The 20,157-nt window shown below is 50.1% G+C and overlaps 1 protein-coding gene across 13 annotated transcripts in view; it reads left to right on the forward strand.

The window, feature by feature from the left end:
* Nucleotides 1–20,157, forward strand: part of DAB2IP (DAB2 interacting protein) — a gene marked incomplete at its 5' end in the record, with an annotated part of 238,162 nt that overhangs the window by 171,596 nt on the left and 46,409 nt on the right. For 11 of the 13 annotated variants that reach the window (XM_079113734.1, XM_079113732.1, XM_079113739.1 and 8 more), the window contains 2 exons: nt 3,268–3,355; nt 4,108–7,181. In XM_079113734.1, the coding sequence (XP_078969860.1) occupies nt 3,268–3,355; nt 4,108–4,275 (256 nt within the window). In that variant the 3' untranslated portion in view covers nt 4,276–7,181. Of the gene's footprint in view, nt 1–3,267; nt 3,356–4,107; nt 7,182–20,157 lie in introns of those variants that run through there. The other 2 variants (XM_079113735.1, XM_079113736.1) reach the window with 2 other exon arrangements.

The following is a 20,157-nucleotide window of genomic DNA, read 5'->3' on the forward strand; positions in this document are numbered from 1 at the left end:
AGGACCCTCCTTTGTAGATGGTGCTTTGTTAGTGTGTCCTTACATGGCAGAAAGGTAAACAAGCTCCCCTGGGCTTCTTTAAGGGCACTGAACCCATTCATGAGGACAGAGACCTCTTGACTCAGTCACCTTCAAGGTCCATCTATTAATGCCATAGCTTTAGGGGTTAGCTTTTAACCTGTGAATTTGGGAGAAAATAGACACTTTTACCACACCATCTATGTGTATAAAGGGAGTTTGTTTTACAATTACTTTATCGTTGGGTCTTTTCGTCCAATCTTTTTTGCTTTTTAATTAGAGTGTTTCGACCATTTACATTTAATGTAATCATAAGCATGATTATGTTTGAATCTATTATCTTGCTATTTGTTTCCTATTTGTAGCCTTTCTTACCCTTTTCCTGCCTTCTTTTGAACTGTGGTGCTTATTATTATTATTATTATTTTTTTTGTCTCTGCTATTGGCATATTGACTCTGCCTCCCTGCTGCTCTGGGCCCGGGATCGGCAAGCTTTCTGAAAAGGACAGATAAGCGTTTCATGTGGTCTCACTGCCACTTTGCCACTCTGCTGTAATAGCAGAGCTGTTTCAGTGGTGTGGCTGTTTACAAAAACAGTGGGCCCACTTTGGCCTCCATCCTTAGGCTACAATGACAGGGACTTTGTCCTCATCTTTGTTTCTCTATTCTTATGTGCCTTTTCTCTGACTGTTTTTAAGAGACTGGGGTAACTTAGTGGTAGAGCATTATGCACAGGGCCCTGAGTTCCATCCTTCACTCCTCAAAAAAAATTTTGTTTTTTTCTTTATACTTTTGGACTGCAGTGTGTTAGAAGAGGCCTCGGTATGGCTTTCTTCATGTTTCTTGGGCTTATTATGCTTGTGGATTGGAGGTATGTGGTCCCATTTTCCCTGCCTTTTCTGGGACTCCCATCATTCAAATATTGAGCTGCTTTGTGTCATCCCACATTGCACTGATGCTCTATTGTTTGTGTGTGTGTTTTCTCTTAAATAATTTCTACACGGTCAAGTTTGCTACTCATTTCTTTTTACTATAACCTTATCTAATAATTTTTTATTTAATTTTATTTTTTCATATTGGGTATGAAACCCAAGGAAGCTTAACCACTTAGTCCATCCCCAGCCCTTTTTATATATTTTTTTTTTGAGACAGGGTCTCACTAAGTTGCTTAGGGCCTTTCCAAATTGCTGAGGCTGGCCTTGAACTCATGGTCCTCCTACCTCAGCCTCCTAAGTCTCTGGGATGATAGACATGTGCCACCACACATGGCAATACTTTTTACTTCTGATACTATATTTTTCACCTCTAGAATTTGATTTTGGTTTAAATTCCATTTTTTTCTCCTCATCCTCATACTTCTGTTTTCTTGAACATGTAGGATATATGTAAAATAGTTGTTTTGTTGTCCTTGCCTACTAATTCCATCATCTACGACATCTGAATCTTTTTACTAATTTTTCTCCCGGTATGGGTTTTATTTTCCTACATCTCTGCATACCTGATAATTTTTGGTTGGATGCCAGACATTGTGAATTTTGTAGCTTGGTGCTGGATATTTTGTGTTTGTTTAAGTACTTTGGAATTTGTTCGGGGTGACAGGGAAGCAGCTTTGCCCTTTCAAGTGTCGCTTTTAAGCTTTGTAAGAGTGGGTCCTGTTCCTGGGACTGTAGTCTAGGCCTGCCATTGAGGCAGTTTCCTTTTGGGGATCCCAGTTAAGGTATCTTCTTCCTCTAGCAGGTAGGAGTACCAGCTATCCCTAGGATTGATTTGTATAATCTTTTCCAGTCTCTTGCCTGAAAATTTTCTCACATGCATGCTGACCAGTATTCATGGTTCATCCAAAGACCCAAGGGACCCCTCAGGAAATCTGTGGAGTTGTCTCTGCATGGTCACCCTGTGCAGAAAAGCCTGTCCTCACCTTTTCTGAACTCCTATGTGTCCTCAGCCCAGTGAGGCTGCAGCCTCCCCTTCTCTGCCCCGGTCTGAGCTGGGGTCACCTCACTGGCTCTCCTTCTCTTAGGAATTGGACGCTGCTGCCTGTTTAGTGTCTGAAAACCTTGGTTTCAGATATTGTGCCCAGATTTCTAATTTGTTTGCTTCTTTTTAAGGCAGGAGTATAAATGCAATGCCCTTCTAATATAATTTCCCTTAATTAATACCAACTAACTCCCTGCCCCATGCACATGGGCTCTTCTCAGTGTCCTACCTTCCTGGAGGGGCACCCGTCAATGCTCCCAGATGATGGGTTTTTTTTTTTTTTGTTTGTTTGTTTGTTTGTTTTGCGGATTGCTGGGGATTGGACCCAGGGCCTTGTGCTTGCAAGGCAAGCACTCTACCAACTGAGCTGTCTCCCCAGCCCCTGGTGATGGTTCCTCACCCTCAGCAGCCATGTGAGGCACTCGCCTCAGCACCACTGACCCCCAACACCTCTGAGAGTGGGCTAACTGGACTAGAGGAATTGCGAGGGTGGGTAGAGGTGGAAGTGCAGCCTCAGGCGTAGGCGGCTGCTCTGGGAAGCGTGTGGAGTGACCAGGCGGAGGCCAGGCCAGGGCCATAGAACTCCCACGTCGCGCAGGCAGCACCAGGCGTCTGCAGACAGGCAGACCCAGAGTGGGTCAGGGAGCCACAGGACTTGGAATGCAGCTGTGCCCAGTGGCAGTGGCACCAGGACTGGAGCGAGATGAGGCCAAGGGCTCTGGGACGGGCAGACGTGCCAGAGCCAGAGCATCTCAGAGGGTGCTTCTGCCCAGCTTCTCCACCTGCTCCCTGCTCTGTGTTCCATGGACCCCAGCTTCCCACAGGCCAGTGTGGGGTGTGGCTACTCTCCTTCCTGTGCTTCCCATTCATTTTTGTACTCAGGTGCCCAGCACAGTAGCCACATGACCTCGACCATGGTGAATGAGCCTTTCAGTCCCTTCATCTTCCCGCTTGCACTGTGGGTCCGGTGGCATAGCACCAACTGCTTAGCTCTGAGTTATGAAGGTCCACCCCTGTCCCACCACCTACCTTGGTTCCTAGATGAGCATCAGGAAAGGGGCAGCCCCAGGACCTTCTGGGATTTGAGAATAGAACTGGGTGGAGTGTGACTGTAAGGAGCAGCTGGACATGGCAGTTCCTGGGGGGCTTCTGCCCCAGCAAGCATGGGAGGCGAGTCTGTGGCCCACAGAGGAAGGGACTCCTAATGTGTGGTCCTCACCCTCCCTCTCCTGCTCCCTCCAGTGCCAACCTGACTGTCCCTGTCTCTCACAGGTTGATGTCCGTGGAGGAGGAGCTGAAGAAGGACCATGCGGAGATGCAAGCAGCTGTGGACTCCAAACAGAAGATCATTGATGCACAGGTGGGGAGCTTTGGCTCTTTGGTTAGCCTCAGGTGATACAAGACTTGGCATGGGGAAGGGGGCGGGTGACTTTGGTTTCTCTAGAATCCTCGGTCTACTTTATGCAGAAGCTGAGGATCTCTGCTCGGAGAAGTCAAACCTGTGGTCTCAGTGGGCCACAGGCTCAGTAGCACAGGCTAGTGGAGGGGAGGGGGAACCCCCTGCTTGCTGGAGCACTCAGTGGGTGTTGTCCTTCACAAGGGAGGGTGGTGACTAAAGAGTGTACTACCGGAAGGGGAATGGGCAGGGCTGGAGGCAGGGGTTGACAGCTGGCTGGGCAGAGGGAGCTCTGAGTCTCTTGTTCAAAGCTGTGTCTTCCAAACTGCATTGAGAGAGGAGACTTTCAAGGGGACACCCTTAGCTCAGGGCTGGGCACCTCCTCAGTTGCCCAGCAGTGGTCCAGGCCTTGTTCCGATCACAAACTGCAGAGATGAGGAGCTGTGACCTCTGTGGGTGTCAGGTGCTCACGAGTGAGATGCTGCCCATGAGGCCTCCATGGCCATAGACGCCGCTGTAGAGCCACTCGGGCTTAGGAAACAGGCACTGAGCCGCTGCCCCGTTGCACCAGCTGCTCCACAGCCTGCGGCTCTGCAGTCCTCCCTGCCTGCCCAGCCAGCTCTTCCAGGCCCCTGGCCCCAGGGTGCTTCTCGGGGGCATGCTCCTCCCTGCAGCCTGAGCTCATCTCGGGCCTCCTGGTGCCTCCCTGCCCGCAGGAGAAGCGCATCGCCTCCCTGGATGCTGCCAACGCCCGCCTCATGAGCGCACTGACCCAGCTGAAAGAGAGGTACAGCATGCAAGCCCGTAACGGCATCTCCCCCACCAACCCCACCAAATTGCAGATTACTGAGAACGGCGAGTTCAGAAACAGCAGCAATTGTTAACCTGCCCGAGGAGGGAGGAACCTACCTAAGGAGAGGGGGACCGTGGTGGCCCAGGGCAGGGTCTCGGCTGGGGAGGCACCCCCAGAGTTGCAGCCCCAGTGCGGGTGGCAGGAGGCCGAGGCGCCCCCTCCCCTCGCCCGCAGTGCAGGAGGCGGCCGCAGAGGGAGCGTGAGAGACTGATGCAGCGCAAGGGGGGCTACCAGCCGCTCCCCTCCTCTTCCGCCCAAGAAGAGTGTTTGGGTGCAGGCAGAAGAGACTGCACGCGGGGGAGTGGGGATGGGCCTGCCAAAAACGTCTGTCGGTTATGGAATTTGATGTGTGTCACCTTTCCTCCTTGACCCGGCCAAGTGCATGTACCCCTACCTCGCCAGGGAGGGAGCTGCCTGGAAAGGGGACAGTTAAGGGCTAGGGGCCACTCCTGTGGCTTCCTCTGTCCTGCTGGGGGTCCAGGACTCTGGTTGCCAGGCCTCTGCCCTGTGGGGCCTGGAACCTGATGGGTTGGTTGGCAGGCAGAGATGTGGGGAGGACTCTGAGGCAGGGATTCTGTGTCCCCTGCCCGTCTTTGCCCCACCTGCCACTGCATGCGGCCCGTCGCGGACCCTGCCTGGCCGTGAGGAACTGAGGATTCACGCCCACCCGCCCTGTCCCAGACTCGCACCGTCCACCTCTCTCCCTTCCTTAGTCATGTTGCCAAATAGGCCCGTGAGGATGCTGGCTTTTTCTTTGGGGCCCTTACACCTGTGGGGAGGATCCGGAGCCTCTCACACTTGCCACATGGGTCCAGGCTGTTGTTCTGGGACGCCCAGAAGCCAAAGAGCTAGGCAGAGCTGCCCAGTGGCACTGTGCATTGTAGCTGCCTTCTCCGGGGCCAGTGCTGCCAGGGCACAGTGGCTCTGAGGGGAGTGGCCAGCTGGTGCTCACCCTGAAAAGGTGATCTTTCCTCTGATGGTTTGAAAGAAAAAGCTAACACCTGCAGGCCCTGAGAAGGTGGATAACTGTGATTTTTTTTCCTTTCACAGTATGCATTAGAAACAAAAGCCCGCTTGCTCGCTTGCTGGAACACAGGGGCCTTTTAAATTGAGCGTGCGCACTGCATGGGAAATAGCGGCCCTGGAGGATGTTAGCCTTGCTCCCTCTCAAGACAGCAGCAGCCTGCACCGGGCCCGGCGCAGCCGCCGCCTCCTCACCCCTCCCGGCCCCAGCCAAGGACCCAGGCGCTGCAGACAGGGGAGGGGCACTCCCACAGCGGGGGCTGGCTTCCCTCAGCTCTAGGCTGTTCTGTAGCATATCTGCCCCTCCCCGCTTTGCGGAACATAGAAGGGCAGGAGCTGGGGTCTCTCGGCCCCATCTATTCCCATGCCCTACAGATTCCAAGCCCTGGCCCTGGGTCACCTAGGGCAGGAGCTGGGGCCTTGGCCCAGGCAGCAGAGCCAGGGCTGGGCGAGCTGCAGGAGCCACCACCTCTGCCTCTGGGGCTGGAAAGTGCCAGAATCTACCAGGAAGGGCAGAAGTGCTGGAGGGTGGCCAGAGCCACACTGCACCCCTTCCTGGGCCCGCGGGCAGGTGACAGCGGCTGCTCCGGGCGGGGGAGTTAGGCTAGAGACATGCTGGTGGAGAGGGCTGCGCCAAGGGCCAGAGACCTCAGGGAGGAAGGGGCTGGGCTGAGCCTGCTGCCACCCCTTCCTGCCCCCATTCCTGTCCATACCCCTGCGCCTGCGTACTTCAGACCAGGGTGGCCACACAGGCAGGGCCCGGCTCCAGTTGTGTCCTCCTCTGGCCAGTGCCATCCTCACCGCCAGGGAGCCCTGCTGTCCCCACCCTGCTCACTCCACCCCTCCCACAGATGCCTCACAGAGTGACCTCGAACTGACCACCTCTTAGCAATACGGGGAGGTCCCCAGGGCCTGGACAGGAGGACATGGGGGCCAGCCGCTGTGGCCAGTGCTGGCTGCCCTTGGCGGGTTGTGAGCTCTCAGGCCGAGAGCCTTACTTACCTAGTGCAAAAACTGTAAACGTGTACAGACTCTTCACAGATTTTTATCTTAATTGCAAGTCTGACGATTTTTGTAAATGTTCTTGGTGTTTGACTGTAATGTAATATTTCACCCAAGGTTGTACATAGTCCTTTAGTCCTGGTGCTGCGAGGGTTGCCGGGACTGCTGCTCCTGACGGTTTGTATTGTATTTTGTAATCTAGAGAAGTGCTGGGCAGGACAGAGCTTCGGGGTCCAGGGGTCTGTGTCCTTTCCCTGCCTCTGGCATTTCCTTGTGGCTTTGTGGCGTGCTGTCTGGGTGGAGCTTGATGGGGACACAGGCCCTGATGGGGCCAGGAAAGGGAGCTTCTACCTGAGGCCACAGAAGATCTGTGTTCCCAGGGCTGGGCCCTGCCTCCTCCTGGGCTAGGGTTGCCAGAGGTCCCTGAGGAGAGGACAGTCCCTTCTCAGGGGAGACAAAGTCCCGAGATTGCTGGAAAAGGCTGCCCCTCCCCTGCCAACAGATACCTGATGTTTTTTGCTCAACTCGTACGTTCAGGGCGAAGGAAACTGCCAAACTTCCTATAAATGAAGACTTTTTCTGAATGCACCCACTCCCCCAGAGCACCTGCCCTGAGGGACACTGTTCCCTCACACCTGTCTGTGGGAGCCAGACCGTCCAGGGAAACAGCCCCTCTTTTCTACACACTCGGCCACAAAGCCGCCCCCCACCGTGTCCTAGTTCCCCCCTTTTGTAAGTATGTGAAAAGGAAAAAATGCAAATGTTGGAGTTTGGCTGGAGCCCTTCCAGCCGTGACTTTGAACCATGTAATAATGTACAGAGAAAGTTGTTGGTGTTCTAAGACTCTGTGTGGCTGTGCAATTTCTGTACATTTGCAATTAGAAATATTAAAGATTTATTTAGCTATTTTAAGCCTGACTCGCCTCTCCATTTAGCTGTGTCTTGGGTGATTTATAGGGATGATCCAGGTCCCGGGCTGCTTGGTCCACTCTGGTGGAGCAGGGGCCGGCACCCCGAAGCCTGCAGTCTGCCAGGGAGGGAGCTGATGATCTTGTGGAGACCCTTCCCTGTCCTCTATGCTTGGCAGCAAGGGGTCCATGGGTTCCCCCACCTCCAAGGAGATAGAATAGCCACTGCACGTTCCCTGAGAACGTTGAAATCTGGCCCTGGGAGAGAAGGGATCAGGGAACACAGGAGGTCAACCCAGGGTCACCAGCAAGTCAGCTGAACTGGACTAAATGTTCCCGAGCTTTCAACACCCAAAGAGGCCAACACAGTCTTTCCCAAGCCAGATCCAGCTGCAAGGTGGCACCCTGCTCCCCTCATTGGAAATAAACCAGTCCCTGAGCCCCTTCAACTGCACCTGCTGCACAGGGGACCCTTGCAGTCCGGGGTCCCACTGCCTCACAGCAGCTCAGGATTCTGTCTTTCAGTGCGTTTGTAACCCCGGAATGCATGGCCAAGCCCAACCCAAACCATTAACAACTGGACAGACATGACAGGTTCTTCCAGTTCAGGGATATGTCTGTCCACTTCCTGCATAGGGCCTCTGGCTCCACCTGAGGACTGTCCCCACCCCTTCACCCTCCTGGGACCCACCCTTGGCCACCATCACCTCCAGCCTAAGAAAGCATTGTCTAAGTAGAGCTGCTCTTAAGGGCCAGCCACCAGGCCTTGCCCTCTGTCCTCAGGTGATTCTGTCTGTCATGTCCCCTGGCCTTCCCCACCGAGATCAGGCCCTGTGTCCCTCCTCAGCCCCTCCACAACATTCTCCAAGCACATCAGTCCTCATCCGCCCAGTGGCCGCACACTCCAGGCGGCTGAGTGCCGTGGGAGAAAGTGAAAACCACGCCCCAGTTCACGCCATGCCTGGGGACACTGTTTGATCCTAACTTGTGTCTCTGGTCTCCCAGCCAGCCAGCTGTCCGTCCTGAGAGCCAGACCTACTGTCCCATGGGTGCCTCCCTTCCCAGGCCACCACCAACCTAGCTAAGCCAGCTCCCTCTGCAGCCACCAGCTCGAAGGCCATCTGCACCCTCCCAGTGCAGCCCTGGCCATCCACACAGCCTTGCCTCCTGCTGGCTCAATGGCTGGTGAACCTTCAGCCTGCCCCAGGCCCACAGCTTCCCAGAGTGCCCAGTGGCTGCCTGCTCCCAGCTGTTTCGTCTCCCGTCAGCTGGACCTGTTGAGTGTCCCGCCCACAGGACCTGATGTCTAGTCCATACCTCCCACTCTTCCTCAGCCTTGAAAGCCTGACTTGCCTCCCACACCTGCCCCCTCACTTCCAAGCCCACAGACCCCTCCGTGCCTCTGTCATACTGTCCCCATTCCAGGTGACCAGGGACCACTGTCCCTTTGCTGGGGTGATGCTACACAAACGAAGCAGAACTTGAGGAAATAGCAGTGGATGGGACAAAGAGAAATCACTTGCCGCTGATAAAAGGCATTTATTATAAAGGTGCCGGGGCCACGAGCCTCTCTATTTGTGTATTTAAAAAAGTCAAACAGAAAAGGCTGCTGGAAACCCAAAGGGGGAAAAAAACCCAGAAACAATTGGTTGGGAATAACCCCACCAGCATGAGGTTATTACACATCTAGAAAGCAAAAAACAAGAACCTAGAGGGTTTTGATAAATAATAAGGTTCACTAAGCGGGAATGCAGCAAGCCCTTCCCCTAACACACCTTCCTTCTGACCACAAGTTGGATCATCACCCTAAGTTAGCTACATTCTGAGACAGGAAGAAAACCTCAGCCGGTTGCCCAGAGAACCAGTTCAGGCCATAGCCTGGGCCTTGAGACAGTGAAACTAGAGGTTGGAAATAAATGTTAAATTTTTTAACTATATATATTTTTAGTTGTCAATGGACCTTTATTTTATTTACTTATGTGTGGTGCTGAGAATCAAACCCAGTGCCTCAAACATGCCAGGCAAGTGCTATACCACTGAGCCACAACCCCAGCACTAAACATTAAATTTAAAAGCAAATAAACACCACTAGGAAGTTCAAAAATAAATGTCAAATTAATAGAATTAGACTTTTAAGAGAAATGAGTCTTCTAATTGAACAAAGTGTATTTATCTCTTTTCCTCCCCGCCAAACCTCACTGTACTGACAGGAAAGGACTAGAAAGGTCATGATCTGTAAGGACAATGTCGAAGGAGATAAGAGAAAGGGAAACTTGTCAGGTGGTAGCTGAAGAGGGAATGCTGACTAAATCCCTCCAGAGACTGAGTGAGCCAAGGAGCCCAGAGGCTCAGGAGTGGGAGCCCCCTCCCCACACATCATGAGTCAGGCAGGGCATCAGGCTAAAACTGGGACCATCCCCCAGTCCTCTACCGCTGCTCTGTCCTGCCAGGAAATTACTCTTCCTGCGTCTGCTGGGAAGGGGCTTGACATTGGTTCCCTGGAGAAACTGAAACCGGTGTGTTCTGGACTTGGGGACATCAAGCAAAGCAGAGAGCTCTATCGAGTATAGGGCTGAAGGCACCCAGGTGGTGGGGGAGGTGAGCCTCTGCACCCAGTGGTGCCTCCTCTCCTCTCCCCACAGTCCCTTTGCTGTTGCCCAAGCACCCCAAGCCAGGTGCCTATCCCCCAGGCAGCTGACTAGAATGTTCTTTGGAAAAACCAGCATTATTGCTAGCTTCCTCAGTGAAAAGCCTGAATCACTGTCCCAGCATCCCAGACTAGTGACCACCTGTTAATGCTGCCTGTGTCTACACGCGTGGAACTACGTTCCCCAAGTGCAGAACCAAGGACCCCCAGCAGTTGAAGAAAACCTTGCCATGTGAAAGGAATTTATCCAAGGCAACCAACCTGATAAAGGAAACAGATGACGTGGAGAAGAAACAAGCATTTAAAGGACGACAACAACAAAAACCTATAATATCCCGAGATAGAAAACAAGAACAGAATGCTATTAGAAAAAAAGAGAGACCAAGAAAGTGTTCCTTTTTTTTATTTTATAAAAACAAATATCCAGTAGAAATGATGAAGTACAAAGTTGATACATTCTTCCAGAAACAGATCAAAATACACAAACAGAAAATAGGAGAGTGAGGTAGGGGGCAGAATCTAGAGGCTCAGTACAGTCTGTTCAAAATCATCCGAGTATTAGGAATTCGCGAAGGAGGGAAAGAGAAAAAGGCAGGCAAAAAATTATCAAGGGACTAATAGCATCACATCTTCCGGAGCTGAAAGAAGGACCCCTATATTCAGGCTGAAAGAACCCAGCACAGTAGATGGGAAAATACCTGCTCCAAGCAGGAGACTGAAGCTTCCGAACATGGCCAGAGCCGTCCTGATCCGTGCAGGGTGACCTTAGCCAGGAGGTCAGAGAAAGGGAGGGGAGGCTGAGGAGATGGGTGGGGCCAGGGGGCCCCATGGCCCCAGAAAGTGCAGAAGGACTGAAGTTCCTGAGATTCCTGGTGAGTCTCTGTGAGAGATCCTGGTAAGAAATGGAGAATTTAGGATGAGACCATCGTGCTTCTCTTGGACTGTGGTAAAAGTATCATACTGCAGGGCGGTAAAGCCACAGCCAATGGGGTGTGCATCTTTACCTGACAGAAACCTGCAGGTTAGTGTGTAGCTTCACAGAACCTGGATTTTCAGTCTACGGTAAGTGGCAACTCAAGGGCAGATGCGTTCGCCTATGACGTCGTCGTCCTTGGGTGGTCCTCTTCGGCAACCCTGCAGTGGGACACTAGAATGACCTTCCTTTAGCCCTAAATCCAAGGTTTGAGTAATTTTTCATAGTACCCTTGATAATACACCACAGTCACAAAGTCTGAAACCTTAGTGACCTAATAGGAAAGAGTGACTGAGTCAGGCCCGCTACAGATGACATGAAGACCCAGTGATGGGAAGCAACTGGGAGGAGTGGGGATTGGGGCAAACTAGAGAGCACATGCCCTTTCCAAAGGCAGCAAGGGACTGTCGTCAGGGGTTTATGTATCGTGAATTCTCTGTTGGCTCCTGTATTTCTATACCCAGCCCCACTATCCCCAGACTAAGTACCCACTTGGCATTGCCACTTGAATAGTTCACAGGCATCAAATCTGAATATGTCTGAAACAGAACTCTTGACTGTTATGACCCCCAAACTTGTTCCTCTTCTCATTTTCCAATCCCCAAAAAAAACTTTCACCCACCTCCCGTTTGCTCAAGCCAAGTGCTAAAAGGGTCTTCTAGTTTCTTGTGCTTTAAAAAGGATGTACAGATTTGGAATGATGTTCATGATACATTGTGGGTGAAAAGCAAGCAGTCAATCAGTATGCCCTCATTTCTTTATAGAGAAAAATAAATAAATTTCATTGCATATAATAAATTGCACAGAAAAACTATGTGGAAGGAAATGCATCGTGCTGTTAGTAGTAGTTTCCTCTGGGGAGTGAGACTCCACAGGATGGGGAACGAGGGCGCGCACTGTCTACTTTATATTCTTATGTGTGTTTGAATATTTTACAACCAGTTTTTATTTCTTGTTTTGATATGGAGCCATTTAAAGATAAATAAAACATATCCCTATAATGAAACACTATGCAGCCATTAAATTTGTAGAAGAAATAATAAATGGCATTGAGATATGTTAATAATATATTAGGCGTAAAAGCTGATAACAGAATTATATGTCCAGGAGGATGCTAGTTTAGTTTTAAAACTGTATTTGCAAAGTAGTTCTGAATCAGGAGATGGTAGAGTATTAGGTGTGAGGGAGACTTGGGCTTGAGTTTTAATGACTGTTGATTAGCATTAGGATCTTAGGTAAATTTGGAAGGACCTCTCAGTCTGTTTCCTCTACTGTAAAATGGAGATAACAGCATCTCTATTAGAAGAAGTATTCTGTAAGAATTTGCTGGAATTACGTTTTCACTCCTCCACTTAGCACGGTTACAGACACATAAATAAATAAATGTTACCTGCTAAGGGAGTAATCATAATTTTGCAATAAAATCTTAAAGAAATAATTCCTATCATTAAGGATATATATACTAAAAAGTGTTAACAAAGCATTAACCTAGGGATAAGGAGTTAATAAATGACTCTTATTTCTCTCTTTCCTTACCTGTATTTTCTAAGTTTTTTCCCCTTTAATATACTTTTACTTTTGTAATAAAAACTCATTAAAAAAAAGAATATCTAGTTTTGGGGATGTAGCTTAGTGGTAGAGGGCTTGCCCAGGCCTGGGTTTGATCCCAGCACTGCAAACAATAACAACAAAATTCAAGTCAATAGGCAGCATCACCCCAAAAGCAAAGCCCACAAGACCCTTTTTTTTTCTTTATCTTGACAGTTAACTTTATTATACTTGTTTTCATACATGTCATTGTATCTTTTTTGGGTTCTACATAGTTATACATGACAGTAGAATGCATTTTGACACATCATACATATGGAGTATAACTTCATTCTTCTGGGTGTACATGATGTAGAATTACACCAGTCATGTAATCATATATGCATGTAGGGTAATAATGTCTGATTCCTTCTACTATCCTTCTTGACCCCGTACTTCCTCCCCTCCCTTTACTACCCTCTGTCTAATTCATTTCTTCCCTAGTCTCCCCTACCCCTTATTGTGAATTAGCATCCATGTATCAGAGAAAACATTCAGCCTCTGGTTCTTTGGGATTGGTTTATTTTGCTTAGCATGATATTCTCCAACTCTATCCATTTACTGGCAAATGCCATAATTTCATTCTTCTTTATATTCTTTAGTAATATTCCATTGTGTATATATACATTTTCTTTATCCATTCATCTGTTGAAGGGCACCTAGGTTGGTTCCATAGTTTAGCTATTATCCCTCTTGTGGGATAAGAAGAAAGGCTTGGATGCAATAGTCTGCCCCATTTTAATGCAAAAAGGTAGGAAAGGAAGTAATATAGTTGGGAAAGAGAGGCAAAAGATGACTCCCTTCTTAGAATGTCCCTAGAAAACAACTAAAAAGTAGACCTGGTTCAGTGAAGTGGCTGAATACACAATAAATATACAAAACTGAGACTGCTTTCTCAGTGGTCAAGGGCCAGGGTGGGAGGTGGTTGGCTGCTTATGGGAGGAAGAGGCACATGGGGGCCGGGAGCCAGACAGCCCTGTGAGTTGTATGCACAGCACAGTCTGCACCGTCACGGAACCATCTCCTGTGTGCACTCCACTCTGTGCCCCATCCCAGTCTTCCCACCTGACATACAACTGCGCTGTAGTGTTCACCAAATTTGGATTAAGACATTCAGGTACATAAATGTTTAAAACGTGGTGCTATCTTTATACCTTCCTTTTGACATTTTAAAATTTTTATTTATCCTTGAAATACCCAGAAAACAAATAAGCCCTCTGAGAGGCCCAGCCAGCCAGAACAGTCTCTCCCAGAGGATGATGCCTGACTTTGGCGGAGCCCTTCCCACCAGCCAACGACTCCAATGCGGCGGCTCTGAGGGGCTGGGGTCCCTGTGGGAGCTGGGCGTGGGACCCTGGGGGCCTCTGCTTGGCTGACGGGTGAAGTGTGGCTCTGTGCCCCTCGGGGACTGCAGTGGAGGGAGGGTGTTCCCCTGGAATTGTGGCGAGAAGGCCTCTCCAGTCTCAGAAATACTTTTTTAAAAGAATGTTTACAAATTTTACCTGTAATGACAAAAAGTAACAAGTGCCTTTGAGAAAAGAGGCACTTAAAAAAACTGATACAAACAAGACTCACACACAAATATAAACTGAACATATGCTTAGCATTTTTTTTTATCTCCCTAATTAATGAGGGAACCAGTCAGTTGTCACAACCAATTCAAAGGAGAATTCAAAGAGCCACACAGGCAGGCATTCAGCAGTGTTGAAAAACTCTACAAATAGATGCGAAGTTAGTCTATCCACGGGGCAGTAATCAGGTGTATTCCACAGACACACTCGTTTGTTTTTCTGTGTGTGAAGATCACGTGCACGTGATCAGTTCACAGCTCAGCTCTAAGGCAGCTCAAGGACAAGTTACGGATTCAAGAGGCACAGTAGTCCTTTCTGCCTGTTTTGAAGTCATTCACAAATTTTCCTGAAACACTAAAATAGCAAAAGCCACAGAAATAGATAATTTTAGAAAGGCCTCCCTTCCCCACCGATCCTTCTCTACGAGTATCGGTTGCTCAGCGTTTATCACGAGTGTCACAGACTTTGTCCCTGTCCACACGTACTCATATTTTAAAGACGAAAATGGAACCATACCGCACACCTCAGAGACGTTAGCTTCCCCTAACAGTAGGTTGTGGACATGATTCATTACGAATTTAACTCGTTTTCCCCTTTGTTCTTCTATTATTTTTCTTTTTAATAATTATACTTTTTTAGAAAAAAGTAAATTTTATGTCCAAGAATCTGAAGGTTTTATTTTTCTTAACTTTTTCAAACTTACAGTCAAGTTGCTAAAAGCAGCAGTACAGCGCACACTCACGTGTCGTTTACCCAGAACCTCCTATTAACATTTTCACTCTAATTTTTTCCGAAGTCCTTAAAGACCAGTTACGCAGGTCATGGTGCTTCGCCCCCAGATACTTGTGTGGCGTGCGTTCACTAAGATGAAGGCCACTCTCTTGCCACTGATCAACCATTGATCACGGCTCGCCGTCCCTAGTTTCTGTAGCCGAGCCAACAGTGTCCTCTGACAGGACACTTTCCCTCCAGTGTAGGACTCCGTCTGGGGTCAGGGGTGCACTTTGCGGTCATGTCTGGTAAGCCTCTTTTCATCTGGAGCATTTCTGTGGCTCTCTTGGGTCTTTGATGGCAGTGACATTCAGGAAGGCTGCAGCCGGCTATTCTCGGCACCTCTGCTTTTTGTTTTTAATAGAAATAGAATTTTGTATTTATCTGGTTTCCCTGTGACGCGTGTCTGGTTTTCATTCCTGACCAAAACACCACACAGAGCACATCGGGACCTCAGAGTGACCCGTCAGAGGCACGATGCGCCCGCCTGCCCTCGGGGGCTGATGTTGATCCTGGTCGCCTGACCGTGGCTCTGCCTAACGTCTCCGCTATGTAATCGCTGCTGTTTTGGTCTTGTTTCTGTCTTCCTTGCAACTGTGCAGGGGCCGGGCCAGGCCACACAGACATCCTGTTCCCGTCAAAAGGTCCCCTTGGACTCAGCAACGTGAACGGTTCTTAATGGATCCTGTCTTTACTACCATGGTTGCAAAAGCTGGACCCCCACAGAACTGACCCTGGCAACTCTACTGTCGGTATTGGACCTCTTCTCCCGCGGGCGGATTTAAGTACCACCAGTGTGTACTTGTAGATTCCCATCGTTGAGAGTTCACCATTTGTTATTCTGCTCAATTATTTTTGCACTCCCGCAGTCCCAGATCTGGCCCCTGGGAGCCCCCCGGCTGGTGCCCGTGTCCTGCTGACATGCTCCAGCATTGTTTCTGACCATTTCTTACTTTCTGGCCCAACAGGCTCTCTGTTGTTGAGGTGGTGATACTGGGAATTGAACCTAGGAGTGCTTTACCACTGAGCTATATCCCACACCCTTTTTAAATTTCACTTTTATTTTAATTTTTTTAAAGAATTTTGTTCTAATTCGTTATACATGACAATAGAATGCATTTTGACACAGTGTACACAAATGGAGCAGAATTTTTCATTCCTCTGTCTGCACATGGTGCAGAGTCACACCAGTAGAGTGATCATACATGTATAATGTCTGTCTCATTCCACTGCCCTTCCCATCCCCTTGCCCCCTCTCCTCCCCTCATTTCCCTCTGCACAATCCAAAGTTCCTTCATTCTTCCCTATCCTCCCCATTGTTATGGATCCTGCTTATCAGAGAAAACCTTCAGCCTTTGGTTTTTTTAGGATTGGCTTATTTCACTTAGCATGATATTCTCTAGTGTCATCCATTTACCTGCAAATGCCATGATTTCATTCTTCTTTATGGCTGAATAATATTCCATTGTGTATATGTACCACATTTTCTTTATCCATTCATCTGTTGAAGGGCACCTAGGTTGGTTCCATAGTTTAGCTATTGTGAATTGAGCTTTTTTTTTTTTTTTTTTTTTTTTTTAGACAGTGTCTTGCTAAATTGCTGGGGATCTCACTAAGCTGCCCAGGTTAGCTTCAGACTTTCAATCCTCCTACCTCAGTTTCCTGAGTATGTATATATGTAAGTATCCATCCACACGGCATGAATAGACAGCCATACACATAATTGTGTGTACACCCCGAGTTTGCACCCAGGCCTCCAGTGCCGTGGATCTGAGATTTGGCAGCCACCTCCAAATGCGTTGTGCATCGGGGAAGGCAAAACTCAGGAGGACTGCGTTCTAGAAGAGGGAGAGGGCTGCACCCCATCTCTGCCCCACCCCAAGCAGGGCTGCCGCAGGGACAAATGCGCCTGCCAGCCTACGGGGAGGATTGGCAGGGAGGGTCCTCTGAGCAGTGACTCCTCAGGGCCGTGGTGAGTCCCGTTTGCTTTCCTGGCACGTCGAGTCCCACGCAGCACGTCGCAGCGGGGAGGCCTCCTCCTGGTCTGGGAGGAATACTGGGGCAGCTCAAGTGAAGCCCTCTCAATACCCTGGACTGTGCCCTCAGAGGAAGGGACCCGCCAATCCCGTCGCAACCATTGCTGATGTGCAAAGGCACAGCCAGGGACCATCTGGAAGGCCAGCTTGAGGGTCACCCAAGAAGAATGCAAGAGACAAGGAGTTTGAAAAGTGAGACCATCATCCCAGCAGAAAAAGTAGGCCAAGGATATGAAAAGGCAAGTTGAAAGAGAAATACAAATGGACAGTAAGTAAACGAGAGTCTGCTCATCCCCACGGATAATGCAAGAGAACCAAGAGGATAACAATTAAGTAGCTTTTTTTTTTTTTTGGTCCAGCAGTTTGGGTAACAGAAACAGCAGAGGAATCAACCAAGTAGAGAGAAATATGTGAGATACGTTAAAGAAAACGTAGCCCTGGGATTTTTGTGGCAGCACTGCCACGTCCGATTGTCAACATCAATGTCGTTATCTTCTCTTTATTAGGCCAAGGGGCCCATGATTTTTCAGATCTGTGCACTTAGTGCCAGACATGATGTTTGGCACATGGTAGGTTCAGTAAAGGAAAGTCCTTATTTCTTAACCACAAAGCAATAAGATTAGAAATAACAAAAATGTATCTACTGCTTGGAAATTGAAAATACTTGTACGTGTGGGGGGTGCAGGTGAGTATGCGTGAGTATTGGGTACCCAGTTGGCCCTACATATCTAAGGTGGATCTAACCACCATATATCAGAAATACTTGGAAAAAATCACATCTGTATAGTACGTGTACAGACTTTTTCTTCTTGTCATTACTCCCTAAAAAAGACAGAATAACTATTTCCATAGTATTTGCATTGCATTGGGTGTAATAGGTAATTTAGAGACAACTTCCAGTAGATGGGAAGATGTGGGCTGCCTGCGATTGCTCCGCCATCTTGTATAATAGGCTTGAGCATCCTCAGTTTTGGCGTCTGCAGGCACGTTGGAACGAGTCCACCTGGACGCTGAGGGACAGCCGTCTAGCTGCGGTGGGCGCGCGGGTGTTGACTTGGGCAGGTGCAGCCAGCCTCTTGGGATGTGAGTGGGTATCCATGAGTGTTTCTGTCTGCGTGAGGCGGATACACCAGTGTGAGCATGTGTCCCAGGTAGCAGGTGCGGAGGTGTGATGGGGGTTGGGTTGTGAGCGGAAGGCAGAAGCCCAGGCCTCTGGTTCCCGAGGAGGCACAGCAGAGCCAGCTGCCATGTGCTGAGGCAGGTGGTGGGCCTCAGGGCTGAGCCCCTGGCTGCTCCATTCAGAGGTCCTGCTGCAGCAGGGGACAGGGCAGCAGGGGCAGATGGGAGTGGTAGACAGGAGGGCAGTGCAGTGCCTTGAGGTGATCTCTCTGCAGCTTGGACCCGAGTTCAGCCTCTGCTACTGCGATCTCCTCCCCTCCCTGTCCTCGGTCTCTGGCTTTTGAACTGCAGCAGGGGAAGGGCTCAAGATCCCTAGGCCCCGTCTCCCTGGAAGATTTGGAGAAAGGGTGGCAGCAGGAGGAGGGGCGGTGTGCTCGTTACAGGAAGTAAGCGGCACGATCGCCTTCTCATAAATCAGCGCAGATTTCAGAGCAGCACGGGGTCTCGCGGGCTCCTCGGGCCGTGGAATTCAATATGATATGCTTCAGCCTGTCGGCTAATGGGCTGCTGCTGGATGCCACGTGACCCAGCCTTCCCGGGGACGGGAAGCGATGCTGAAAAGTGGCCCAGATTTATTTATTGGGACAGTGCGTCTTCCTGCCTGTGGGTGGGTGTGGAAATGATAAGTAATGAAAACAGGTATTTGTGAGGGAAGTGGGAGGGGACGGGATTTCATGCTGCCCCAGGGCCAGGCAGAAGCCCTTGGCCTTCCTCTGTGTCCTGCTGCTGGATCACTGTCCCCTGGCTCCTGTGATCTACTGCCTGATTCCTGCTCTGAGCGTTTGTATTCGCATCTCTTAAATCCATTCATCCGTTTATTAATCCCTTTCTCACCCAGCGTTCATTCATTTCTGGAACACTCCGCCCGTGACGTGGCCAGCACATTCTGATGCTGCGGCCGCAGCTTCCCACGGGTGGACTGGGCTCTGCTCACAGAGCTGTGGTCCAGCAGGGAGAAACGTGTCCACTGTGCCTCCTGAAACCCTCTGGAGCCTGTGCCCTTCACCTCCAGAGCCACATCCAGGTTGGCGTCGCGTCACCTTTGGCCTGGACAAGGCACGTGCCCACTCTGGCTCCACACAAATCATAAGCTCCGTTACCTTTTAAAACACAACCCTGCTGGCACAGGGAAGCACACCTGGATACTTACGTTCAAGGCTGGCAATGGCAAGTTAGTAGAACCCTGTCTCAAAATAATGGTTTTAAAAAGGGCTGGGGATACAGCTCAGTGGTAGAGCACCCCTGGGTTCCATCCCTGTATTGAGAAAAAAAATTGAAACAAAACTAAACAAAAACACAACCCTAATGGTACCATCCTTCAAACCCTTTCCAGTGGCAAGAAATTCCCCGTGCCTTGGGGGCCCTTTGCCCTTAGTTGACACTTGCCTGTCCTCCCGCAAAAGCGTCCCTGAACCTGCGACTCCAGGCACACAGGGGCCACATCTGTGGGGTCCGTACCACCAGGCCTGGCGTCTGCTGGCACACAGATGCACACGGCACTTACTGACCCGGGAGGAGGCGAGTGGGGAGGGGGACAGAGGCACAGCCCCCAGCCTGTGGTGAGGCAGAGGGGTCAGAGGGGCCAGGGAGGGACTCGGCCTTACTCCTCAGAGCGAGCAGAGACACAGAGGAGGTGGAGAAGGAGGCCCTCGTCTGACCTACATGGCTGAGGGTCCCCCAAGATGCAGGGGAGACAATGACGGTGGGACAGAGGCGTAGAGGCAGGTGGAGCAGCCGGGGGTGGAGCAGCAGTAGGCCCTGCTGGTGCCCAGGGGGTGGTGACAGAAAGGAGAGCTGGGAGCATCTTCCTCTCCATTTGAAGAGGTTAGCTGGCAGTAGGAAGCCTGTGTTCGGAGGGGAGGTGCTGGTGTGGGCTCTACCCCCTAAGGGACCCTGCACACCAGGAAGGGTCTCCTGAGCCTCTGAGGAGCCTCCTATGACCCTTGTGGTTGGGAGGGCAGAGGGCCTGCTCTCGGGAAAGGCCTTCATTATGACCGAGTGCATCAGCCCTACTGGGTTGAAAGGCCTTCACTGCACATGGCAAAGTGGACCATGATAACCCAGGAAGGATGGTTCTATTCTCTAGGTTTTTTTTAAATTTGCATTTTACAAAGTGTTTTTTGGCTTAGAGGCTGAAGAGATTCTGGACCTTCATCCCTTGTCTCTATGTCCACTGAGTTCTGTAGTCAGAGGTTGCCTTCATTCATTCACCCACC

Source organism: Sciurus vulgaris, assembly GCF_902686455.1.
Source record: "Sciurus vulgaris genome assembly, chromosome: 15".
Classification (NCBI taxonomy): domain Eukaryota; kingdom Metazoa; phylum Chordata; class Mammalia; order Rodentia; family Sciuridae; genus Sciurus; species Sciurus vulgaris.